The sequence below is a fragment of the Scaptodrosophila lebanonensis genome, unplaced genomic scaffold, assembly GCF_003285725.1.
Source record: "Scaptodrosophila lebanonensis strain 11010-0011.00,11010-0021.00 unplaced genomic scaffold, SlebRS2 tig00001415-arrow-pilon, whole genome shotgun sequence".
NCBI classification, from domain to species: Eukaryota; Metazoa; Arthropoda; class Insecta; order Diptera; family Drosophilidae; genus Scaptodrosophila; species Scaptodrosophila lebanonensis.
In genome coordinates, this window is record NW_022060742.1 from 3,950,270 (window position 1) to 3,975,006 (window position 24,737).

The 24,737-nt window shown below is 37.4% G+C and overlaps 1 protein-coding gene across 1 annotated transcript in view; it reads left to right on the top strand.

Moving 5' to 3' along the window:
• Positions 1-3,996: 3,996 nt before the first annotated feature.
• Positions 3,997-24,737, top strand: part of LOC115633115 (IQ motif and SEC7 domain-containing protein 1) — a 56,031-nt gene continuing 35,290 nt past the window's right edge. Inside the window, exon 1 of the mRNA XM_030530501.1 lies at positions 3,997-4,650. Coding sequence (XP_030386361.1) covers positions 4,286-4,650 — 365 coding nt within the window. The 5' untranslated portion in view covers positions 3,997-4,285. The remainder of the gene's footprint in view (positions 4,651-24,737) is intronic.

The window sequence follows — 24,737 nt, forward strand, 5'->3', positions numbered from 1 at the left end:
TTAATATTGGATTGCGTTACTAAATGAAAGAAAATAGAATCTGAATAGAAGCTCCTCCACTACTATCTATAACTATATATCTATAACTATATATCTATGACTATATATCTATGACTATATATCTATAACTACTTATATATCTATAACTATATATCTATAACAATATATCTATAACTATATATCTATAACTATATATCTATAACTATATATCAATAACTATATATCTATAACTATATATCTATGACTATATATCTATGACTATATATCTATGACTATATATCTATAATTATTTTCCCATAAAGCAATATTCGCCTTAGGTGATGTTGTAGAATATTAGATTATTATTTTGAATATTTTTAGATTATTTATTATTAGAATATTAAAGTGTATAGTTAGCAACAAATTTTAAATTAAATATTAGATACAATTAGAACGAAAAGATCATTTAAAAACAATATAAAAATAGATTAACTATAACAATTTAAATATAGCTTTAAGTCAACTTTCAACACAATGTATTTCTCAATTTTCATCTTTTTTGGTGGCCGATTCCTTTACACACGGTATGTCGCTTTTTATTTGGTTTCTTTATATATATATACATACATATATTATACAAACACTTAAGTCGTGGGTATTAGACGCTGATAGTCCTGGAAAAAGCTTAAAACCTATTTCATATATACGATCCACAAGAAACTTGCTAGCGCGAAATAAAGACTTTAAAGACTTCTGTATTGCGATTTGTCGATTGATTAATAAAAAAAACCAATACTACAGATATTCTCGTTTATATGAGCTTCTTTCTTGCTGCTGCAAAGTAATTAATTTTACCAGAACTTCGCAAGAGATTTGTGCTAATCATAAACTTCCGCATCAGGAACCTGTGAAAATATTCGCAATAAAAAGCAATATTGTCGAAAACCGCGTAGGACTTGGGCAAGGTGTACATATATTCGAGTATAACTACAAGTAAGTCAGAATTCGGACCATTCGATCCCAATACAAATGTTAGTCCAACTTGAATCACGTTTTTTGCACTTCCAGACTAGTTAGGGCTCTAAAAATAATTTGATAAACAATCTTGTTTCCGTTCCCAAAGCATCTTCCCAAGCATCGATGCCTCCTCAGACAATCCTCACTTGGGCAGCCAGGTTCGAAGCCACAGTGCACACTGTGGTGGAAGTGGCGAATGCCCAGTGGCGTTTGCTGAGCTGTGGGCGTGGCGGCCACCACCAACTGGTGCCTCGTTGCAATGACAGAGTCGATAATGAATGCGCAGCAATGCCATTTTTGGCAGTTGGGAAGCGCGCGCCGTAGCTTCTGATAAGGACCACCAACCAACCTACCAGCCAGTCAGCCAACAGGATCTGCTGGCAGAGTGTAGAGTGTAGAGGAGACTGCAGTAGTTGTTGAAAGCGTCGAGTGCGCAGCGAGACCCGGCAGGGGGCGTGAGCGCCAACTGCAGGGCCTGACTCACTTAGCGGACATGGTTCATAAGTCAGTGGTGGGCTCGATCGGATTACCCGGCAGGCTTTTCAATTCAACACATCCTTCGGTTTCGGCTCGCCCGCTCAATTATATATCGCGTATCCATTGGCCCCGACCACGCCCCCAGAGTCGTTTGCGCATGGGCGCAAATTATACCCAGGCGCTGACTTAAATAAATGCGCAAGTTTGCAAAATTGAAAAGAAATTAACGTTGGGCAGGCAGCTGTCTGGTACTGGGGCTGGTACTGGGACTGGCACTGGGACTGGGACTGCGATGTCGATCTGTGCGATTTGAAAATATATTGTGCATAATTATATGCTAATACCGATTCAGTTTGATTTATGCATATACTACATAGCATTTGTGTGCGAGTCAGTATCCAATTCGATGGCAACAATGGCGGGGAAAACTGGAAAATTCTAACGGGCGGGCGGCGCCATATACTTTGCGATCGATCGCCTCAGATATTCGGATGTTCGGATGCTCGAATGCCCGAATGCTGCCCACCCGCGGCGTGTTTGTATTGAAATCGTTCATGTAATTTTTGTGTGTGAAATTCACCGACAGTCGGATTGATTACAGGTAAAGAGTGTGATAAATCGCTGTTTTTTATTAACTTTCGGCATGACGCGGCAAAATTTGGCGGCCCTGCTCACTGCGGCGGTCATCGTCGCTGCCGGTAGAACATGAATGAAATTAATATTGAAAACCAGATCAGCATGATTAGTATAATTTGTATCAGTCGGCGCCTCCACTCACTCCACAACGATTCACAATGCATGCCACCGAGAAGCCGACTTACACGTATTACCCAAAGAAAGTGTAAGGAATTACAAACAACATTTTAACAAGTCCATAAAATTAATAAGTAATATGCATTCAATTTATTTGGATTTACACGTAAATCGGAACGAAACGAAAGAGCTTTCTTATATTCCAATAGATTTAACTTAAGAGCTACAATTAAATTACAATTTGTTCTTGACTTGTTTTTTTTTTTTTAATTCTTCATCATATGAGCATTATTCTTCTTATGACTAATATCTAAATAGCTTTATCAATTTCTTCGCGACTTTGCATGGCCAATTTGCATTAATTTTCTTTAATTACCAGTCTTCATGCAAGTGATTGCTTTTGAAATTAAAAATAAAAGCGCGCACGACTGTCTGGTAGGGCCAACTTTGCTAAAAAGCAGTGTGGCAGATCCTAACCAGCTGTTTTCGAACTCATCGTGTAAAGCAGCGAGGACACAAACCCTCTCATCTAATTTGTTTCAGTGCTGCCAATTTAGCTCTGGCGTTATTCGAACTTCAATGGCGGGAGAAATTCGAATTGTAGCGTTTATATTAAAAGTATTTGTTTGATTAGCAATTAAAGCTTATTTTGAAATTGGAATGACACAAAGCTGACTTCTCTATAAACTACTCTCTTTGTTGTAAGCCTATCGAGTAGCAACTTCTTAGAGACTTTTTATTGCTGTAGCCAATACCTAAAATTTTTTTTTTTAAATTCATTGATTAAAGTGAGATATTTATGATAATATTTTAAAAAATGATTAAGAGTTCGCAATTTAGCCCATTTTCCGTAATTTGCTCATACGTTTAACAATTAGCAAAGTGTCAAATTTAGGATGTTTTAGCTATTCAAACTACTAAATGATTGCTTTTTGCAATTTATTTCCTCAATTAATTTGTTTTGCTTTGTCATAACTGTAACCGTTTTTGTATTGTTGAGTAATGGTGAAAGCAGCGTAATAAATAGTTTATTGAAAATTGTTTGTGAAGGTGGTGTATTACTTTTATTTCTGAACCTAGGTTTCAAAATTCTAATTATTTGGTGCTGTCCCAACAGTTTTTAGAAATTAAAATTGTACAAAAATGCTTTCATTGAAGCTCACTATTTACGGAATACTGGATTCATGTTACCAAATTAGTTAACTATTTAAGTTCAGTTCTACAACTCACTAAAAAACGAATTAACCAATGTATTTTATCAGCTATATAACATAAATACATTTTTATTGTTAATGTATATTTATATATTTTTTTAATTAGTTAGTCCAGCTCATTTGCGTTGTCATATAATATTTAAATGTTGTATTAAAATACTTCATTCGTAAAGATTTTCATTTGTATGCCGCCATTGTCGAATAACCGATAATACAAATCGTCTGGCAGCTCTGCAAAATTTACAACAAAATTTGTTTGAAGTATGCAAAAGCCGATTTTAAAATACTTTTGCAAAATCGCATGTTTTTTTAGTTCATGCCGTTTTATTTTATTTAATTATCATTCCATTGCCCATTAAATAAAAAGCCGTTATTTTTTGAAAAATAAATTACCGGTTATGTAGAAAACAAACCAAAAAGGTGGCATCCCTATTTCAGCTGTTGCTCAATTACGATAGCATAGTGTTGTAAGCGGCGCGCACACACACGAAGGCGCTGGCAGCATTGTGTGATGCCAGATTAAATCAGAATTTTGTCAAAGGCCCAAGAGGTTGGACGCTGTGCCGCGGTCGCGCTATAAGTTAAATATATAATTTAACAATACGAAAAAGCTGTTTGGCATGCAAATGTGCAACAAGTTCTGAAGCAATGAGAATAGTGCATAATACATAAATGTGTGTGTGTCCCTGTGTCAACAGCAGTGTCAAAGAAGCGAAATAAAGGCAAAATCAAAGCACTCTGCGGCGTCTTTGGCGTCGGCATTTCAAAAGGTGTTTTCATTTGTGTTTCGAAGTGCGCGTAGCGAAATGTACAATCCGCGAAGTGCAGCAAGCTTTTGAATAACAATGTCGGAGGCCAACAAGACCTTGTCACCGAAGCGCAACGACGCTTCAACAGCAACAACAACAATAACAACGGCAGAAGGGAGCAACAGTGTTGAAGATCAACAGAAATTACTGCACCAGACCACGCAGTCTCTGCTTATGGCCAGTTCAATGTTGTTTATGGATGCTGACGGTGGCGCAGGCGCAGCTGGCGTTAGTATTAGCAGCGCTGCAGCCGCAGATCTGCTTAGAGAGAATATTGCGCTGCGTGCAAAAATCAAAGAGGTGAGCCTCGAACGCGATCGCCTGTTATGTGATGTGTCGGTTTTGCGCTTGGAGATGGACATGGCGGGCCTCCAAAGGCTGCCAATGGAAATGGGAGAAGGGTGAGTGCAGTTTTTTATATAATTACAATATGTACTTCCTTTTTTGGACTAACGTGAGAGAAGGGGGGGCCCTTAGTCAGCGCTGAGTCACGTTGTCCTCGATGGCGGTTCAGCTGCCACCGCAGGCTAAGTTATTAAAATATGAACGTAGTCTGGTTTTTGCAACCCTTTGTACTACTCTTTGTAGGCATTGCCGTCACTCCGTCCGACGGTGCGCGACATCGGTGGCGGCGACAGCGGCCGTTTCTGCTTTTACTTTTGCACAGGCGCGGCGCTCCTTGGGTTTGTACCTGTGCAAAGGCACAGTGGTGGCCAAATTATTGCATATGCTGAACCAAGATAGCGGTTGATCGCGTGCTCTCTTCAGTATCTAATATTTTTTGCAACTGACTCATATTCAGACACACAAGTACGCACACACAAGGACAGGCCCGATTGCCACTTAAATTCATTATGTTTTTACCTTTTCTTATCGATTGTCATACATTGTCCGTATGTTTGTGTGAATGTGCGTTAGTGTATTTTTGGCGCCCCTGACGCCCCATCTCCTGTACATGCTCACTACATGCATGGCTAGGCTTGTTTGTTATGCTCTTTTGGCATTTAGTTATTTTTATATACAAGTAGTATGGTTTTATCTACCTACGCTGCTGCATGAGTTCACTTCGCCTTGCTGATAAGCTACACCTATGTACATACTTACATATATTTTTATACTGCCGATAAGGCGCCCAACTCTACCGAATTCATTTAACCTCGCTGCGGAAATTCAATGGCAAGAACACACACACACAGACAAGAAGTTTGGTAATAATGCGTGCCTTTCTGTATTTTCATACCTTCGTACTTTTTGATTTTGCTGAAGCTAAGCAAATAGCGCAATCAATTCGCTTAAATAAAACAAACAGAGACCCGAAAACCCTAGATAAACGACAAATTGAATGCCAAAATCAATGCGTTCTACATAGATAAATGCTAAGGCTTAGCAAAAAACTAAAAGCCCTAGATATATTTTGAGCTGCTTGTCAGACATGCTTGCATATTCTTGATACATAGATTAGTGGGTATTTTATACACACCTATGGCATGTTTTGCATGTCGTCAGGTGCGCACTGAACCCATTACCAAAAAAATTCGTATAATAATAATAATAAGCGCAGTTATCGCAACTGCCGCTTACGGTTTAGACCGTTTAGGGCCTCTTGGCCACTATTTCACCGTTTGCTGAATGCCAGATTGCGCTACAATATTATAATAGGGAGTTCGTAAGCGACTTATGTATATATGGACGTGGGCCCGGCAGGGAAATTTAAGCTCAGTTCAGTTACCAAAAAGGCAGTGCGGCATATTTATTTCTATCAACATTTTTTGCGTTAAATCCAGCGAGTAGAAATGCAATCTTTCGATTCCGTGTGCACTCAAAAAGAAAGGGTTATTTGACAACAAATATAGTCATAGTTGATATACTTATGTTTGTCTGAGTAACCGCCTACTAGCAAACCTCGACGTACCTTATCTATATGTAAATGAATAAGAACCACTGTTATACATATATACCTTCTAAATTCATATGTACAAAAGAAATTAATGCTTATTTATTACAAATCGTTTCGTGTTTATTTTATAGTGTAATACTTTTGTATACAAATCGATTATCACACCATCGAGCTGTTATTTATATTTTCGCATTTCCGAAGATACAACACTACGAGTATAATTGCTAAGGCAGCAGATTTGCAAGTCGACCATGTTGCCGGTGTCACTCTTCTTACTTTAATTCTTAGCTGCGCTTCGTAATTTGCCATAATTTTTTGAGCTCACCTTCGCAAAGCATTAAACAAGCTCTCTAAAAGAAAAAACAACAAAAAGCAACCCGCACCAATAAACAAAAAAGAAAAAACACATAAAAGCTGAAGATGAAAACGTTGGAAATGCGCGGGTAGTTCAACTCCGAGGAAGTTGTTGTTGCTATTGTTGGACTGTCAGCTGCTTTTGGCCGACGGCAGTAACAGCAGCAGCAAAAACAACAGCAATGTCCGTCGGCTTTTTGTAGTGCAGACGGCAGTCAACAAGTTCGACTCATTAGCCAGTTATCAACTAATAAAATAGGCAGACACACACACACACACACGCATGCTAATGGCTGCAAAAACACTTGCCCATTTTAAAATACATATAAATACTATACAAAACAAGAGAGAACGCTACAGTCGAGCAAGCCCGACAGTGTAATACCCTGTACCCAGGTAAACTTCCGTCACTGAGTTATATGCGCCCAAAGCAGCAGCAAGAAGAGGAAGAAGAAGAGCGAACTTGTTGCTGCAGTTTGTGGGGGTTGTACTGTAGAGAATTTGTTTCGCTAATAACTTTTCTCAGAATTGACCGAATTGGATAAAATTTTATACAACAGTAGACAATTATATATAAATTATGTGTGCAAAGTTTGGTTTAGGTAGCATTTGAAATGTGGACGCTATTGACGAAATTCTGTGGCGGGGGAAGGGGGGGAAAATTAAAAAAAATAAAATAAACTCGTCCTTACTCGGACCTAGGAGAATCTGGATGCCAACTTTGGTTATTCTAGCTTTTATAGTTTCTGAGATCCTCGCGTTCATCCAGACGGACAGACGGACAGACGGACGGACGTACAGACGGACGGACATGTCTAGATCGATTTCTCTCGTCATGCTGATCAAGAATATATATACTTTATGGGGTCGGAGATGCTTCCTTCTGTATGTTACATACTTTGCACAAACCTAATATACCCTTTTTACCCTACGGGTACAGGGTATAATATATATGTTTTTGTCCATGTCTAAGTTGTGGGCTTTGTTGTCGTCTCTGTTGCTTGGCTTTGGTCTGTGATAATTAAGCTAGTGAGTCTATTAATTTCGTACGCCCCTTTCAAAGTTGGTGCTTGGCACAGAAAAAAAGGGGGAACGGGACAATGACAAAGAGAAAAAGGGGGTCGGGGTAGTGCTCGGCCGGCAACGAGTAGCGGACAGCGTGTGCTGACTGATTTAATGAGTATAGTGCCGTTTTAGCAACTTCCACCTACTTAGTAGGTGAGGTGAAGTTTTTCCATATTCATACTCTTACATGAGTATTAAAGTACTCTTCTATATGATTATTAAAGATATATCTAATGTATACAAGATAAGCATACAAAAATGAGGCTTGTCTCCCTTTCTTTCGATATATGTACATATGCTATCTCCATTCTAAATACACAGAGATAAAATATTTGCCAAAAATATCAAATATTTGCAAAAAGTAGAAAATTCAAAAATTCATCACAAAGTCACCTTAAAACAACTTTTTGACGAAGCAGCCAACTATAGATATCTTTTTTATTTTCTGCACACATTTGTATCAAATTTGGGTCTTCATTATAAACTATTTGAAATGCCATCGGCAATTAAGTAACCTATTGCTGAGAAGCATTTTAAAAACATGTTCTTTTTTGAAATATATTTTTTTATTTGCAATAACAAAAAACGAAATAAACCCAAACTGGCAAATCTGAATAATATGATCGATGGAAAAATAAGCTTTATAGGTATTTTTTGGAAATATCAACCGACTACTTAATTTCTTTTACAATAAAGAACAACATTAAAAGAGCGTACAAGACTCGACTTTTGATTAAACAAGATAATTTTTCAGTTTATATTTTTTCATTAATATAAAACGCATGCAACATTTGAAGTACTTATTATGGCTGTTGTTGTTATTGCCTGCTGCTGCCACTGCTGGGGTGGCAGTTGAAAGTGCGTGCTGCAAATGCTGTAATGTTGCGCCCGTGTTTGTAATTAAAACGAAGATATGCGAGCTGGACATGCACGCATTTGGTCATCATGCAGTGGTCGAGAGCAACAAAGAAGAAGAGGAATACGAAGTGGGTATGGGAATGGGTTTTGGCTTTGGTTTTGATGTGGGAGTGGGAGTGGAAGTGCATAGAATTGGCTGCTGATCTAAGCGCACAAAGCCCGACAAGTCTGTGGGGAATGTTTGGCCACATGTGACGCTTCGTTGAATCGACTGTCAGGCCAGATGTTTGGCCATTTATTAACAACAGCAACAACAATGTGAATGGGCACATTTGCATTTAAAAAATTCTCACACATTTTGCCAGTCTTTCAATTGAAAAAGAAATGAGATCACCACCAAATACTTGTACAATTAATATCTATCCATCTATCTATATGTACTTTACATACGCGTTTATATAAAATAATAATTAAAATCACTTGGCCATATCATTTTGAAATGTTTAATAAACAATGTCAATCGCGTGGCTGGCTACTGGCGAGCAAAACTCAAACTTTATTTATATAGCGAGATAGACAGCTAGAGGCAGACACATGCATACATACATACATACTCGTATGTATGTACGAGTATATATGTATGTATAAGTGCATGCTTGTATATACTATAATGCTGGTCGATTATAAATATTGAATTGAACGGCGCTTAAGGTCTTGGTGTGCGGATTAGTTTGGCCCGAACAATGTAATCAATTAAGTTCACTTAGACATTTGCATTAGTGGTAAACAGCATACTATATAACAACGACTACGGCTCTTGAGGCACTTGCACGACTTGTGCGACAATTATTAAGTCGTCGAACCGCCGCTCGTTAGCGTTCAGCTATGTCCCATGTACCGGGTGCTGGATACTTGGATACTTGGATACTGGCTAACTACCAAGTGCTACTCAACAGGCCATGATTGATGGCCCCATACACACCATATGTATGTTCAGCTGAAATGTAACTGTCAATGTGTTGTTGCATGCAGTGAATTAACTGGAAGTGCTCCCAGCAACTTCCGACTACGCATGCAAAGCGATGGAACGTGGCTAGGTCTGCTTATGACGGTGGATATGGTGTTGGAGGGTTGGGGTTGGAGGTAGAGGGGCATAACACAATTGCTGCCAATCGTGCGCAACACTTTGACAGCCCAACAAGTCGACGACGCAGCTTAACATGGCCATAACTCAGACATAGACGCTTTCGCAGAGCTCCAACATAAATGGGAAAGTGTCTTCAGCCATTTTGGTAATCTAGGTTTTGGGCTCCGCTTTATGGCTGAATTAGAATATACTGGAGCTTAAGCTGGGCATAGTAACGTAGCCTTTTAGGGATAGCTGCCGCCCACTTCATTCTGGTTACCCGATCCAATTTCGTCGAATTGTAGTAAACCGCAACGATTTATTCAAAATAAGTGACATGCGACCATCTTCTGCCCAATAATTAAATGCTACATTTTTGGTGAAGCTCTTCTAATCACAAAGCCAAACTGAGATCAGAAAGACAACAATTTTAATAATTGTACAAAATTTAGGGTTCGGGCATTGAAATGAAAACATTTATAAGAAAGAAAAAAGTATAAGGTATAAGGTTTAACAAGAGAGAACGCTACAGTCGAGCAAGCCCGACAGTGTAATACCATGTACCCAGGTAAACTTCCGTCACTGAGTTATATGCGCCCATAGCAGCAGCAAAAAGAGGAAGAAGAAGAGCGAACTTGTTGCTGCAGTTTGTGAGGGTTGTACTGGCGAGAATTTGTTTCGCTAATAACTTTTCTTAGAATTGACCGAATTGAATCCACAACAGTAGACAATTATATATAAATTATTTGTGCAAAGTTTGGTTTAGGTAGCATTTGAAATGTGGACGCTATTGACGAAATTCTGCAGCGGGGGAAGGGGGGGAAAATTAAAAAAAAAAAAAATAAACTCGTCCTTACTCGGACCTAGGAGAATCTGGATGCCAACTTTGGTTATTCTAGCTTTTATAGTTTCTGAGATCCTCGCGTTCATCCAGACGGACAGACGGACGGACAGACGGACGGACAGACGGACAGACGGACGGACATGTCTAGATCGATTTCTCTCGTCATGCTGATCAAGAATATATATACTTTATGGGGTCGGAGATGCTTCCTTCTGTATGTTACATACTTTGCACAAACCTAATATACCCTTTTTACCCTACGGGTACAGGGTATAAAAATACGTGGGAGCGAGTTCAACCGATACTATTTATATGCTGCTAATTTTCATACTAAAGTGTGATATTTCATGGGATAATCGGCGTAAAAATAATAATTATCAAAACATCAAATCGATAGATTCAAAATATTTCCGCAATATAATAGAAAAGAAGAAGCATCAAATAGCATTGCTGGAAGAGTTATTCATATTTGGAAACTCAAGAACAGTCTTAAATGTTGTAAATGCAACTTTTATAATTGTTTCTTAATCTTATCTCATCATCATTTACCTTTAACAAGTTTTTGAAGCATGGGAAATAAATAGTTTCTAGTTCGATCGTTATGTAGAGCTTACTGCTGTGAATGTTGGATGATCATTAACTCTAAATATTTGTTTCATGGCTTTACGTTTCCAATGTCATACGTGGTTTTAGTCTAGCATTTTGTTGTGCTTAAAATGATGTATTAAAGCACGCTGCATATTCGCTTTGATCGTAAGCGCCACTTTCCAGCTTAAAATTCGTTCCGTGTTGTGGGTCCAATGATCGTACACGCCTAAAATGTGTAATTAGTGTAATAACATACGTACTTTTTATTATGAGTTTTTATTAATTATTTATTAACTTTTATGACACTCAATCTTAAAACTTGAACTTATACTGATTTCTTACATTTTACTTAAAATGAACTTAGCTAAGGCCTCGTAGCTGCGCTGCCAGAGACGCCGGCAGCGGAGCGGCCGCATTATGTATTTTACTTATGTATTTGTACTCAGCGCTGTTGGCAGCGAGAGCGCGAGGGAGAATGTTATGTGCACTTGAGGTGGCTGACACTAGTTGCACTGACGCTGCACTTATGTCGCCCAATGCATGTGCGATCATATTACATCGCGTCCGAATTATGCTTGGCTTTTTGAATTAATTTATTCACTGCAATAAAGTGTTACAGTGTATGTTCTTAAGAGTGCACTGCGTACAGTGTGTACTCCTTATGTATGCACACTACATCTCCCTCCTTTTGAAAAATAACGTAATATTATGAAGTTATTTTCTAAATTATTTATCTATTAATTTCATGTATATCTAGTTATGAAATATGTTTATATCTTTATGATTCGTTTCTTATTAATCTATTTGTTTTGTTTGTTTAATAATGTTTTTAAAGGGAAAATTGATATATGTATGTATATACTTATTTGTATGTATAAATTTTTTTTTTTTTTTATCTTATTTTTATTTTATTTTATTATTTTTTTTTTTTTATATGTATATGTATATATATATATTTTTTTCTTTCTATTATTATTTTTTTTCGATGGAATCATAGAAAATTGATGTATATTTTTTTTTGTATTTATTGATATTTATATATATGTATTTATGCTTGTGTATGGCCATACTTCAAGTTACGAATTAAAAATCTTTAACCTATCCTTATGTACTGTTTGTTTTTTGTCTTTATTATTTGATATTATTATGTTATTATTTTCTTCTACTTTTTCTACCTTATATGGTCCTGTATATTTAAAATCTAGCTTGTGACCTGTTTCATTTTTCAATAGAACCTGGTCTCCTATTTTTAACTTCAGATCTAAACTATTCTTGTCATAACTAATTTTCTGTTTATGTTTATTTGACTCTAGCATTAATCTTGCTCTTTTCAAAGCTTGTTCTATCCTAAACTTAGATTCCTTAGCATAATCTTCTATATTGTAAAGTGGTTCTATTCTATCTATGCTATTGAAATACTCTGGTAAATTTGAGGTTCTACCAAAAACTAGCTCATATGGACAGTAATCATGTGCCATTGAGGGTGTAGTATTAAAAGAATATACGAAGTACTGTAACCACACATCCCAATCTGATTTGTCGACTGAGATGTATGACCTGATGAACTCATTAAATGTTCTGTGGCTTCGCTCCACGGTTCCTACAGTCTGGTGATGATGTGCAGTAGATGTTATGTTTTTAATATTTAGATTTTTACATAAATCTTCAATTATTGAATTCTTATACTCTGTTCCCATGTCCGTAATGAACGTCTTCATTGGACCGTACTTCAGAATAAAATGTTCAAATATAGCCTTGGCTACTGTCTTTGCACTTTTGTTCTCTATTGGTATGGCTACAAGGTATTTTGTTAAATCGCAGATTAAAGTTACTGCGTATTCATTTCCTTTTTCTGACCTAGGTAGTGGACCGATCGTATCCACAATTACCCTATCGAAAGCCTTTATTGGCGTATCTGTTATTATCAATGGGGCTCTGGTATGTTTAGTCGATTTCGACTTTTGGCATTTTCGACATTTTTTTATATAATTTGTAATGTCTCTTGTTATATTTTTCCAGTAATAATGCCTTTTTATTTTTGCCATTGTTCTTGCTATACCCGTATGGCCTCCTTGTATTGGATCGTCATGGAATGTAAACAGTATTGCTTCTTTTTCTTTTTCTTTATTTATTTGGGTCACCGGCTTGAGTAGCGCTACTCTTAATGATTTCAATATTTTATTGCCCATTTCTTTAAAAGATTCTATTGAAGTTGTTTCAAAAATCTTTTCGCTCGGTGCCACTTTGAGTCGGCTGATATTAAGCACACCGGCTTGCCTTTCAAGCCTTTGGAAGAACTGACCTAAGTCGAGAATTCCATTGGAGTACATATCGCTAACATCAATTCTTGCTATGACTTTTTTTCCATGCTTTAGTAAACATGTTGAATCTGTCGTACGCAAGGTCACTACTTTTCGTACCTCGTCATTTATAATGACTTCGTATACGTTGGGCTTTGAAGCTTTATTTTTAGTTTGCTTATGCAAATCTACTTTGTCTTTCTCTGCGCAGAGATTTTTCTGTTTACTTTGATTTCTTGTAGTGACTTTTAGTATTTTGTTTCCTTTATGTATATCTTTTAAGTCTGTTATAGTTATTCTCGACAACGCATCTGCTATATGGTTGTCTTTTCCCTTGAGGTATTCAACTGTGAAATCATACTCCTCTAAGTCAAGTCTCATGCGCGTCAGTTTTGAGCTCGGGTTCGTCATTGAAAACAAGTAAGTTAAGGGCCTATGATCGGTTTTGACTGTGAAGTGTCTGCCATAAATATATGGTCGAAAATGGTTTATTGCCCAATGGATGGCTGCCAGTTCTTGCTCCGTTGTATTTTTGTTACTTTCCCCTTTTGTAAACGATCTTGATGCATACGCTACTGGCAGTTGTGTCCCATTATGATTTTGGGTCAGTACAGCTCCACAAGCTTGTTTACTCGCATCCGTCGTTATGCAAAATTCTTTGCTAAAATCTGGGTACTGCAACAACGTAGGCTTCATCAACTGGACTTTTAAATATTCGAATGCTTTTTGACATTCACCGGTCCACTCAAACTTAACATTCTTTCTACATAATCTTGTTATGTGCCGCGAATAATCGGCGAAATTTTTTATAAAACGTCTATAATAATTGCAGAATGCAACGAATCTTCTAGCGCTATCAGCGTCCGTTGGGACTGGGTACCTTTCTATGACATCATATTTCTTGCTGTCTGGCAAAATACCCTTATCAGTACACTTATGGCCCAAAAAGGTTACCTCGTGCCTGAAGAATGAGCACTTTTCGGGGTGCAATTTAAGGTTGTGTTTTCTACACAAATCAAAAACGCTTGTAAGATTCTTAATCATATGTTTTTCTGAACACCCGATGACAATCAGGTCATCCATATATAAGAATGCCTGAGTAGGTTCTATACCCGAAAATGCGATTGTCATCATTCTTTGAAATGAATTTGGTGCTATTTTTAAACCATATGGTAATCGCGTGAAGCGATAAGAGCCATTGCTCGTGGAAAAAGACGTTATGTTTCTGGAGCTTTCCTCAAGCTCTATCTGATGAAATCCTGACATCAGATCCAAACATGAGAAGTACTTAGCTCTACCCAATTGATCGAGAATATCATCAATTCTGGGCAACGGAAACTTGTCGGATAAGATTTTTTTATTGATCTGGCGATAGTCAATCACCAAACGCCATCTTTTACTATCAGAACCCGGCAATGACTTTTTTGGAACTATCAATAATGGGCTATTATATTCTGAGACTGACGGTTCTACTATTTTGTCTTTTATTAGCTTCTCGACTTGCTTGTCTACCTCTTCTTTTTGGCTATGTGGAATTCTATAGTTCTTAATATAAACTGGTTCATCATCTTTCATTCTTATCTTTTGTTTGTAGAAATTATTGGTTGATATCGATTCGGTTTCTATTCCGAATACGTCAATGTACTTGGTGCATATCTCCGTAAGAGCGTGTTCGAACTGTGGTGGGAAATTTTTACTTAGTTTGTCCAAGACCTCAATGTGACTGCTGTTCATATTTGTTTCTATTATTTCATAATCACTCAATGGTTCAAAATTTACTTCGTTTAACTGAATGATTGCATTTTTATCTGTGGTATTCAAAATTCGGACAAAAATATTTTTAGAGTCTGCAATGGAGTTCCCAATGTATACTCCGTTTTGAATTTCTTGATTTGGTATGAATATATACTTGCTTGTAGTATTTATGGAAATTTTTCGGACGACTTCGGATCTTGCTGGCAAAATTGTGTAACTATTTTGAAGTGTATGATGTATTGGGATTTTTATTGAGTGATCAATATTATTAGGTCTCAGTATGAGCCAATCACTCTCCTGATTTAAGTCTATTTGACAATTATATTTCTTCATAAAATCTATACCTATTATTCCATTACATGGAAGCGGAAAGTCTGAATCTACTATATGAAAGTCATGAGGGATGGCATAGCATGTTGATAGGAGTTCTATCATTGCCGATCCTTTGGAATTGGTTGTTCCCTCACCTATACCGGACAATTGAGTAATATTATTATAATTGACGTTATCAAACGAGTCCGTATCTTCCTTTATTAAAGACACATCTGCACCTGTATCAACCAGCAATGTGTACAACTTATGTGTTGCTTCATTTTTTAGTGTAACATAAAGATTGAAATTAAGGTTTATTGCGTGAACCGTTTGTTCCACAGTTTTCTTTATCCCAAGGGTTTTTACTGGTTTTCCGACGTGGTTTGCACCAGTCGGACTTGGTTATAATTGCTGTTATTTCGTTGGTAGCCATTCTGGTAGTTTCTACCACCACGATGGTTATCTCCACCGCGATAGTTATTTCCACCGCGATAGTTATTTCCACCGCGATAGTTATTTCCACCACGATAGCTATTTCCAACGCGATGGTTATTATTACCTCTGGCTCTATGATTATTACTGAAGCGTCTGTCTATTTGCTGGTTTTTATAATACAAAATTGTATCTGTTCGTCCAGTTGCATCGGTACAACTATTGACAAACTTGGAGACAGCCTCATTCATATTGTTGAATTGGCCGGCCTCCATTACCAGCTTTACCCTGTCAATGTTACAATTCTTCATCATTGATTTTACAGCATGTTGCGTACTGTATTTAGCGGCTATCTCCAATGAAAGTCCATCGTTTATGTATGCACTCTCTAGAGACTTTGTCAGTTTTTCTACCTCTTGGGTATACTGATTAGCCGTCTTGCTCTTCTGTTGAAGGTTCATCAGTTTGGCTGTAATAACCTCAACTGAGTCACCTTTTACAGTGGCAGAAAGTTTGCAAACAATTTCAGCAATTGAGTTCTCAGTGCTAATTAAATTGCGTGCGTTGCCTTTGAGCTTTGTTTTTATTAATTGGACTGCCGTTGACTCGTGTGTCTCTTTAATTGAGTCCACCAACTGCAACGCGTCCAAGAAGCTTCTCAAATTTTCGGCTTTGCCATCAAACTCCGGTATCAGAGATGACGCCGTTTTTAAGAATTGTATCTGTGTCTGCGACATTTTTCGCAACTGCGGGCTGTTTACTATTGCGTTGAGGCTGTCAGCCGGTTCGCTTCTTGCGGGGCTGTTATTGGGAGTAAGTCCGCTTTTGGAATCTTGTTCCGAAATTATGCTGACATATGCCGTATTTGGCGATTTTGACCTGGGACTTATAGACATTACTTCATCTTCGTCCACAGCTATATATGTCGCCGCGCTACTTATGACATTTGGCAAGTGTATATCCAAGCCATGTCTTTCCCTAACAGCGAGCAGCTGTTCTCTTAGACGTTTGACAACGTCTGAAGCCTGAGTCCAATGGAGATCCGTGAGCCTAGGTTTGTTTTCTAGGAATATCTCTCGGATCTCGTTATAATAATGCACCAATTTGATGGTGTGCTTATTCAATGTACCAATCTGTATTGGCCTATTTTGAGTGAGGCTTTTGTATGATTTATCAAATTCAGCTCTCAGCTCTTGCACTCTCCCGCATATAGCATTCCAGTCCATGTATTATGGATAATTTTGATGCTCAGCAAGATTTTTTTTTCATTGGACTCCTAGGTAATTAAGTTGAACACCCTTTCTTTTTTTTTACTTTTAATTTTTATGTTTTATTTATTATTTATTAATTTTTATTTATTTATGTTTCTTCTATTCTATTCCTATATTTCATAATTATTATTTACTGTTTAAATCTATTGTCCTGGTCATCTACCCATTGTGCATAGTGGTTGGTTCTACCTAGGTGTGGATTTCTTTCCACTCTTGGGCATACCTGATATTATAATTTTACATTGGTGAAAAATGTCCTTTTTTTATTTATATTTATTTATTAATAATTTTTTTTGCTGCTGGCAGTAATCGCTGTATATTTTTTTTTATATTTTATCTAAGTCATTTGCCTTACTCAGAATTCTTTTTTTTAGGCATTTATTGTGTAGCTTATACAGCTTAAAAAACAAATTCGCACTCATTAACACAACGATTACTACCAACAGGATATTTATCATTTCTACATCTACTTTCTGTGATTCCACCTTATTGACAATTCCTGCAGTGGAATCTACTACCTTAGTGTCTATCAAACCCATTTTGGGTATATTACTTATTTTATCGGTAACTATGCCACTTTTATATGGCTTATATATTTCTATCTGATCTATCTTACTTATACTATTGCTCCTCATTCATACTATTAAAAGATTGACAATTTTCCTGCCTATTTGTTCGTACAGCTTTACGGGCTGTACTTCTAATCGGGCAGAAAAGGTTCCGCTCAATTTTACAATTTTCCTTATTAATTATTTTACAATTTTCTTATTGGCTATTTTTTTTACAATTTTTCTTACATATATATATTTTAACTTAAATATGCATTACAAATTTTGCATTATAAGTTTTTATCTTTGCTTAATCATTAAATTTTCCTCTGGTGTCCCTTTTTGGGATTGTCGTCTTGTGGCGTCCGCATCAGCTGGACGTCGCCGGTGTGGCACGCTGATGCTCCCTCGTTGTCGCTGGTGGTGGTTTGCCTCCCGCACTTGTCGCTATTTGATGTGGTGTATTCCCGCATCAGCTGGGCGTCGCCGGTGTGGCACGCTGATGCTCCCCCGTTGGTGCAAGGGGCGGCCTGCCTCCCGCACTTACAGTTGTCGTCGGCGTTTTTCCAGCGGTGGTGCAAAAGGCGGTCCTATGCCTTTCACACTTACTGCTCCTAATTGCGTATCGTGCAGTGGCGGCACGTGTACTCGCAGTGTGGGGTGTGCAATGGTCCCTCGCAGTCCGTTGGGCAGCTTTTTGCGTTCCTTGGCAGTTGCTTGGGTGAAGGCGGTAAAATTATTTCACGTTTATTTATATTTTCAATACGAGTGGAGCGAGTTGCGGAGTCGGGTTTCGCATTTTTGCTTATTGACTTTAAATAGTCAAGTTCTGCCTGCAATTTTTGGGCCGTTGTCCACGCGGGTGGTGTTGCAGTTGAGAATAAAAGCCACTTTAAATGTGCTATTCTCTTATTAATTTTATTGTGCACACCTCCGCGTTTACCCATCACTCGCGCACTCTACTCACTCAGTATTTTTATTGTGTTGATGTCCATGCCAAGCTCCGTCTTCCGAATTTTAAAGTTGTCCTCCTGCCGTTATTATGGTCGTTTTTATGGTATATCAGCTCCTCTGTCCTTGGTCCTCCAGGACCACTATCACGGTCCTATGTAGGACACTGTCATGGTCGCCATGTAATAACATACGTACTTTTTATTATGAGTTTTTATTAATTATTTATTAACTTTTATGACACTCAATCTTAAAACTTGAACTTATACTGATTTCTTACATTTTACTTAAAATGAACTTAGCTAAGGCCTCGTAGCTGCGCTGCCAGAGACGCCGGCAGCGGAGCGGCCGCATTATGTATTTTACTTATGTATTTGTACTCAGCGCTGTTGGCAGCGAGAGCGCGAGGGAGAATGTTATGTGCACTTGAGGTGGCTGACACTAGTTGCACTGACGCTGCACTTATGTCGCCCAATGCATGTGCGATCATATTACATCGCGTCCGAATTATGCTTGGCTTTTTGAATTAATTTATTCACTGCAATAAAGTGTTACAGTGTATGTTCTTAAGAGTGCACTGCGTACAGTGTGTACTCCTTATGTATGCACACTACATTAGACCATCGACAACTAGACTTACTTATCCACAAAAATACTTAATGCCTGATTGGGTAGTTAACAAAGTCAACCTTCACGATGATTTAACGAATTGGAATTGATAAGCATACCATACATAACTATATCGTACATACCTATATACCTATGTCCTATCTATTATTGGAATCTATAAGCCAAAGAGGGCGCGCCAATTTTTGGAATTACTTATCTATTTTATTCTGTTTGCGTTCAGTTTGGCTAAATTCGAAATGAGCAGAAAATTCTTCTGCAGTTTGAATGAGACAACAGCCGTCATTTATAAATAGCTTTTTCCAATTCACTTTTATGGTATGTGTTTTGTGCAAATTTCATGTCTTAACCGAAAAGCAGGGCAGACAACATTCAAAGTAGGGGAAGAAATTGCAAAAATAGATTTAGTAGACTTACAAAGCAATATTAATTTGTATATAATGGCTTTAAACTGTCTTAAGATAGTATGTACTAATTCGTATTCCTATTTATTTGATATCTATCTACCCATCTTATAAACAATTTCATTATAAAATATAAATAATAACCAACTGGAAAGATTTCAGTTCAAGGAAAACATCTGTACAATTTTCAATGCGAACTATACTAGTATTGTGAGATTATATTGTTGGAAATTAGAAACTAACTCGTTGGACTATTTTTCTTCTTTTTCGAAACCATTTTTAATTTGGTAACTTTGAGCGCAGGATTCGATAGACGGTTATATGTGTAATTTTTACTATGCACTCCAATATTTTACTTCGTGTTTCCTCGCGCTTTTGCCCATAGCACATTCATGGCTTTGCCTTTCTAAAAAAACTCTGAATCACTTACTATATTTATATTCTTCTCCCTTTAATTTACCTTTAAGGTTCCTTATTCAAGAAAAAAAATATGTATATATTATTATTATATCATAGATAGATATATTCAACTATAACACCTTTCGAACGGTCATATATTCTGATTCACTAGATGAAGCTTTCATCAAATTGTTATTCCTTGTATTTCAGCAGATAAGATTTAATTTAATCATTCTAATTAGATTCCCAATCGAAGTTTTCTTGCCAGCCTCACCTTCAGCCCAATCAGAATATACTTTAAGTTTCTTTCAAATTAACAGTACTTCTTCTCTTGAGACATATCCACGTCTTTATTGTTGTTGATAATCTACTGATCTAGTATTTAATTTTTACTGGTGGGCTTGCAGGACTCTAACAATAATAATAAAAAAAGAATCTACATGTACTTGTAGTCGAAGTGCGATATGGGGTTTCTATAGTATAGCTCATTATTTTATATTGTGTAGATAGTGCGGAGGTTTGAACAATTTCCCACTTTTTCCATGGCACATGGCACATTCCACAATACGAATGGCGGCGCTATCTTATCGGTTAGATGAATGAATAAGATGCCAAGAATTTCGTGTGCCGTTCAAGATTTACGCATCTCGACAAACCATTTCCGGTGCTCTTTGTGTGTATGACTGTGTTTGGCAATAATCGCGAGATCGATGACTGTGTTGTTGCCCCATAAATGCATTTGTCTGCAATTTGGAAGGCGCAACGCGGCCGTCAATCAATTAACGCTAGCAAATTTCCCTTCCAAAGAAAATGATTTTAGTTGGCAATTAGGAAAATGCATCGAATACTAAACATTTTTCCTCACAGAAAGTCCAAGAACAAAATGGAAAAATAAAAAAGCACACAAAAGCAGAAAAAAATTAATGTTGTAAAATTAAAAGACCATAAAAAAGTGAAACATATATTTCGTTTCTGAGTGTTGTACACACGATATATGTATACATAGCATAAGTGGGTGTGTGTGTGTGTGTGTGTGTGTACATTGACCCAAATAAGCTTTGAAGTGTGTGTGCCTGCACTACTCTTCTCTCTTCTCTTGGCTGCTTTTGTATGTACTTCCTTCTGCTTTTTCGGCTCTGTTTTGGCCCCCATCCGCATCCCCTCCCCGGCCCGGTCTACACTCTTTAGAGCAAACTGTGAGCAAAATGTGCTGCCAAGTGCGGGTGCCAAGAAAATGCGTTGTTGCTTAATTTCTGTGATGATTCCAACAGTGTGTGTATGCAAATGTGTGTGAGTGTGTGTGTGTGTGCGTGCAGCAGAACGTACCACATATGTACCCCTTACCCCGGCCCCGCCGCCGCCTTATCAGCCATAGAGTGCAGCGACATCGACGCCCGCAGCGGCTGTGTCAGAAATTCAAATTCAAAATTTAATTTTCAAAAATTAAAAGCACGTAAATTCAACAGCTGGGGTGTGTGTATACATATATACACTCATATGTATACGAATGTATGTATGTATATATGTGTGTGTGCTTATGGAGTGGGCGCACTGGCCAGCAGCAATACAGAAACAACAAAGACGTCGGCAACAAATGCAGCACGATTTGTTATTTTATTTATTTTAGGTCTTCTTTAATTTGAATTTTTAAGCTTCTGTCATAATTTTTGTCATTTCATTTTACTCGTCGCGCATCAGTCAACAAGTCGAAGAGCTTCGGGGCATCTGACTGAACGAACATGCGACTTGACCTTACCTCGTTTGTTGTTTTTGTTGCTGTTGCTGTTGCTGCTGCTGTCACTCTTGCCATTCTTGTTGTTGTTGTTGTTGCTCTCAGTGCGTCGCTAACGTCAATGTACGCAGACGACTTTGCTTGTTGGTGACCACAGCATACAACAAAAAAAGAAAAAAAAAACAAATAAAAATTAATAAAAAAAAAATACACAACTTGCTGTGGCGCCGCTGAACGCATTCGAATACGCCCACAATATATTTGTATACTATTTATGTTTATTTCATTCATTCAAGTAAAAATAAGATAGAAAAAACGCCATAATGACATAAAGCGAAAATCGAAAACATGTAAATTGAAAGCGAATTCAATTTTTGCCTTCATCGTCGTGGCCGTCTTAGCCGTCGTTGCTGTTCGACTAACCGAGCGACCAAGTGAGTTGGCCAACCAACCAGAAGATAGCCATTTATACCATTCATTGAACGTCAGCAGCGTCATCGTCATCGTCGCCACAGTCACCATCACTGCTGACAACCAGTCTTTTAGCGCTTGGCCATGCTACAGTGCATGCGATCCATTGCACAGTGCTCCCATCTACTTATAAGTAGTGAAAGGAACAGTTTATACAAGGGTTTAAAATATCACCATTTGCATAATCGCCATCAAACGTGCTTTCATGATACTATTTAGGAATAATACACAATAATAGATATACACAAATATGCAGAGGTATAATGAAAAAAAAGCGTAAAAGTTATCTGACTGGCATTTCAAAAATTTCTGGTCTAGATACTTCCAGATAATCATATCAGAATCCGTTGGTCAAGTGATCTAATGGCGTCCCATCATTACATATTTTAAAGTTGTGATAAATATACAGCCGGCTAAAGGTTAACCAATCTCCAGAAGAAAATAAGAAATGATAGCCTTGGACCATAGATGATTTTTGAAAACAGAAGAAACTCTGCTTTATTTAAAAAACTACGAAGGTTTCTTCTAAAACTAAAACTTTATTTTCCCATAAACTTCCATCAAATTATATCAGATACTCACATAGAAGTATCACTTTTATTTAAAACTAATCGCGGAGAGAAAACATTATCCGAAATGTATCCTAGAGTTTTTCGTTTTTCGAGAGTTAAGAAACGAACAATCTTTAAGGTATTCATAGAAAAGAAGGGATTTAAAAATAAAGACCGATTTTATTTCTCACATTCTTATGTTTGCAACTCCGTGAGACTGGCAAACAGCTTCATTTTCTATAATTAAGAACAATTTAAAGCTTACTTTTAAGAAAACTTGCATCGTGCATCAAATTGAAACAGATGGAGAGTGATGATTGAGATTCTTATTGTATATGCGAGTATGTAGGTACACGAAAGTGAAATCGATTACAAATCCATGAATGAATAGAAATTTCTAGAATTTTTATCAGCATCGGTCACCAGTGTGGACTGGTCTTAGTGCTGCTAACTAAGCTTAGAGAGATTTGCCACAACGTGGAGCGGACGCACGATCACTGACCCGTGGGAAGACAAACAAACAAACGTGCCAAATGCTCATATCAGTTGCTTGCTCGAAAAATTTCAATAATGCGCTGTGAGTGGAAGGCGGTGCCCTATCAATAACGAAATCGTTTGCACTTCCATGAAAATTGAGTTACCGTTAATTGCACACCCAACAGCCATGGGCAGGCACACACATGCTTGTACATATACTTGTATAAAGCATGTTTAAACTGCTCAGTGCCGTGCATTTTTAATTGCGCCACCCAATTAACACTCCCTCGCCCCATGTTCAACACGAGCGTAAACTGTAACAAATTGATGAACTGCAGAGCTGCCTTCCCAGTGCTTGAACTCGCTTGCTTCATTGCCAGCAGTAGCAGAAGCAACAACACCAACAATACCAGCAACAACAAGAACTACAAGCATGACAAGAACTTGCAATCGAGTAGATTTCCAATGATTTCAGAAACCTTTCAATGCTTCTAGTTATGAATTCGACTACTTAGCGACGGTCACTCAGCAGACTTTTCCTCAGGAAAATAAAGGCAATGTTTGTTTTTTAATTTATAGTTAAAAGTGCTTTGACAAAAATTCAAATTTTATTATTTTTATTTTATTGTGCACCCTTCGTTCTTTTTGTTGAATGCTGACTTTAGTCGCGAACAACTAGATAACTGTCATCGAAACGATATGATTTTAAAACAGGTTTTGTATCAACAATTTGTTTATTTATAACAAAATTGTTAGAATGGAACACATAAGAAGAACGTGAGCATACCTGACAGTGGAACCTAGGATAAGTACAAGATTTGATAGTTTTAATGATGTCGACATGAATTGAGAGAGACCTTGGAGAAGACCCCTGATTATATTGAACCACATATATTTAATTTTTTTACTTCCTTTTTATAAGAATAGATTATTTATAAAGATGATTATTAGTGCGTTTTAATAGAGTTTGAACTGGTTAAGCCCATCTGAACGCATACTTGACAGTGGAACCTAGGATAAGTACAAGATTTGATAGTTTTAATGATGTCGACATGAATTGAGAGGGACCTTGGAGGAGACCCCTGATTATATTGAACCACATATATTTAATTTTTGTACTTCCTTTTTATAAGAATAGATTATTTATAAAGATGATTATTAGTGCGTTTTAATAGAATTTGAACTGGTTAAGCCCATCTGAACAAAGTCATATAATAATTAGTAAACATCCTTAGATAATTAAAGTATAATCATAACTACAATCATGTTCGTTTCGGTATAAATATATTTCCTTTATGCTAGATTCCATGGCCCGGAAAATTAAATGGTTTAGCTAAATTTGTATGTAATCACAAGCTTTTTAAAAAATAGTTTTCCTTCATACTCACGAGCCCACTGCCACGTGCTCATCACTAAGTTCGGCTTCGACTCTGGCCTCGTGGTTGTCATATTAGCATGCAAAGTTTTTTGGAAAACGCAGCTAAGCAACGCCAACAAGCGCCCCCACACACTCGTGTCGCATAACA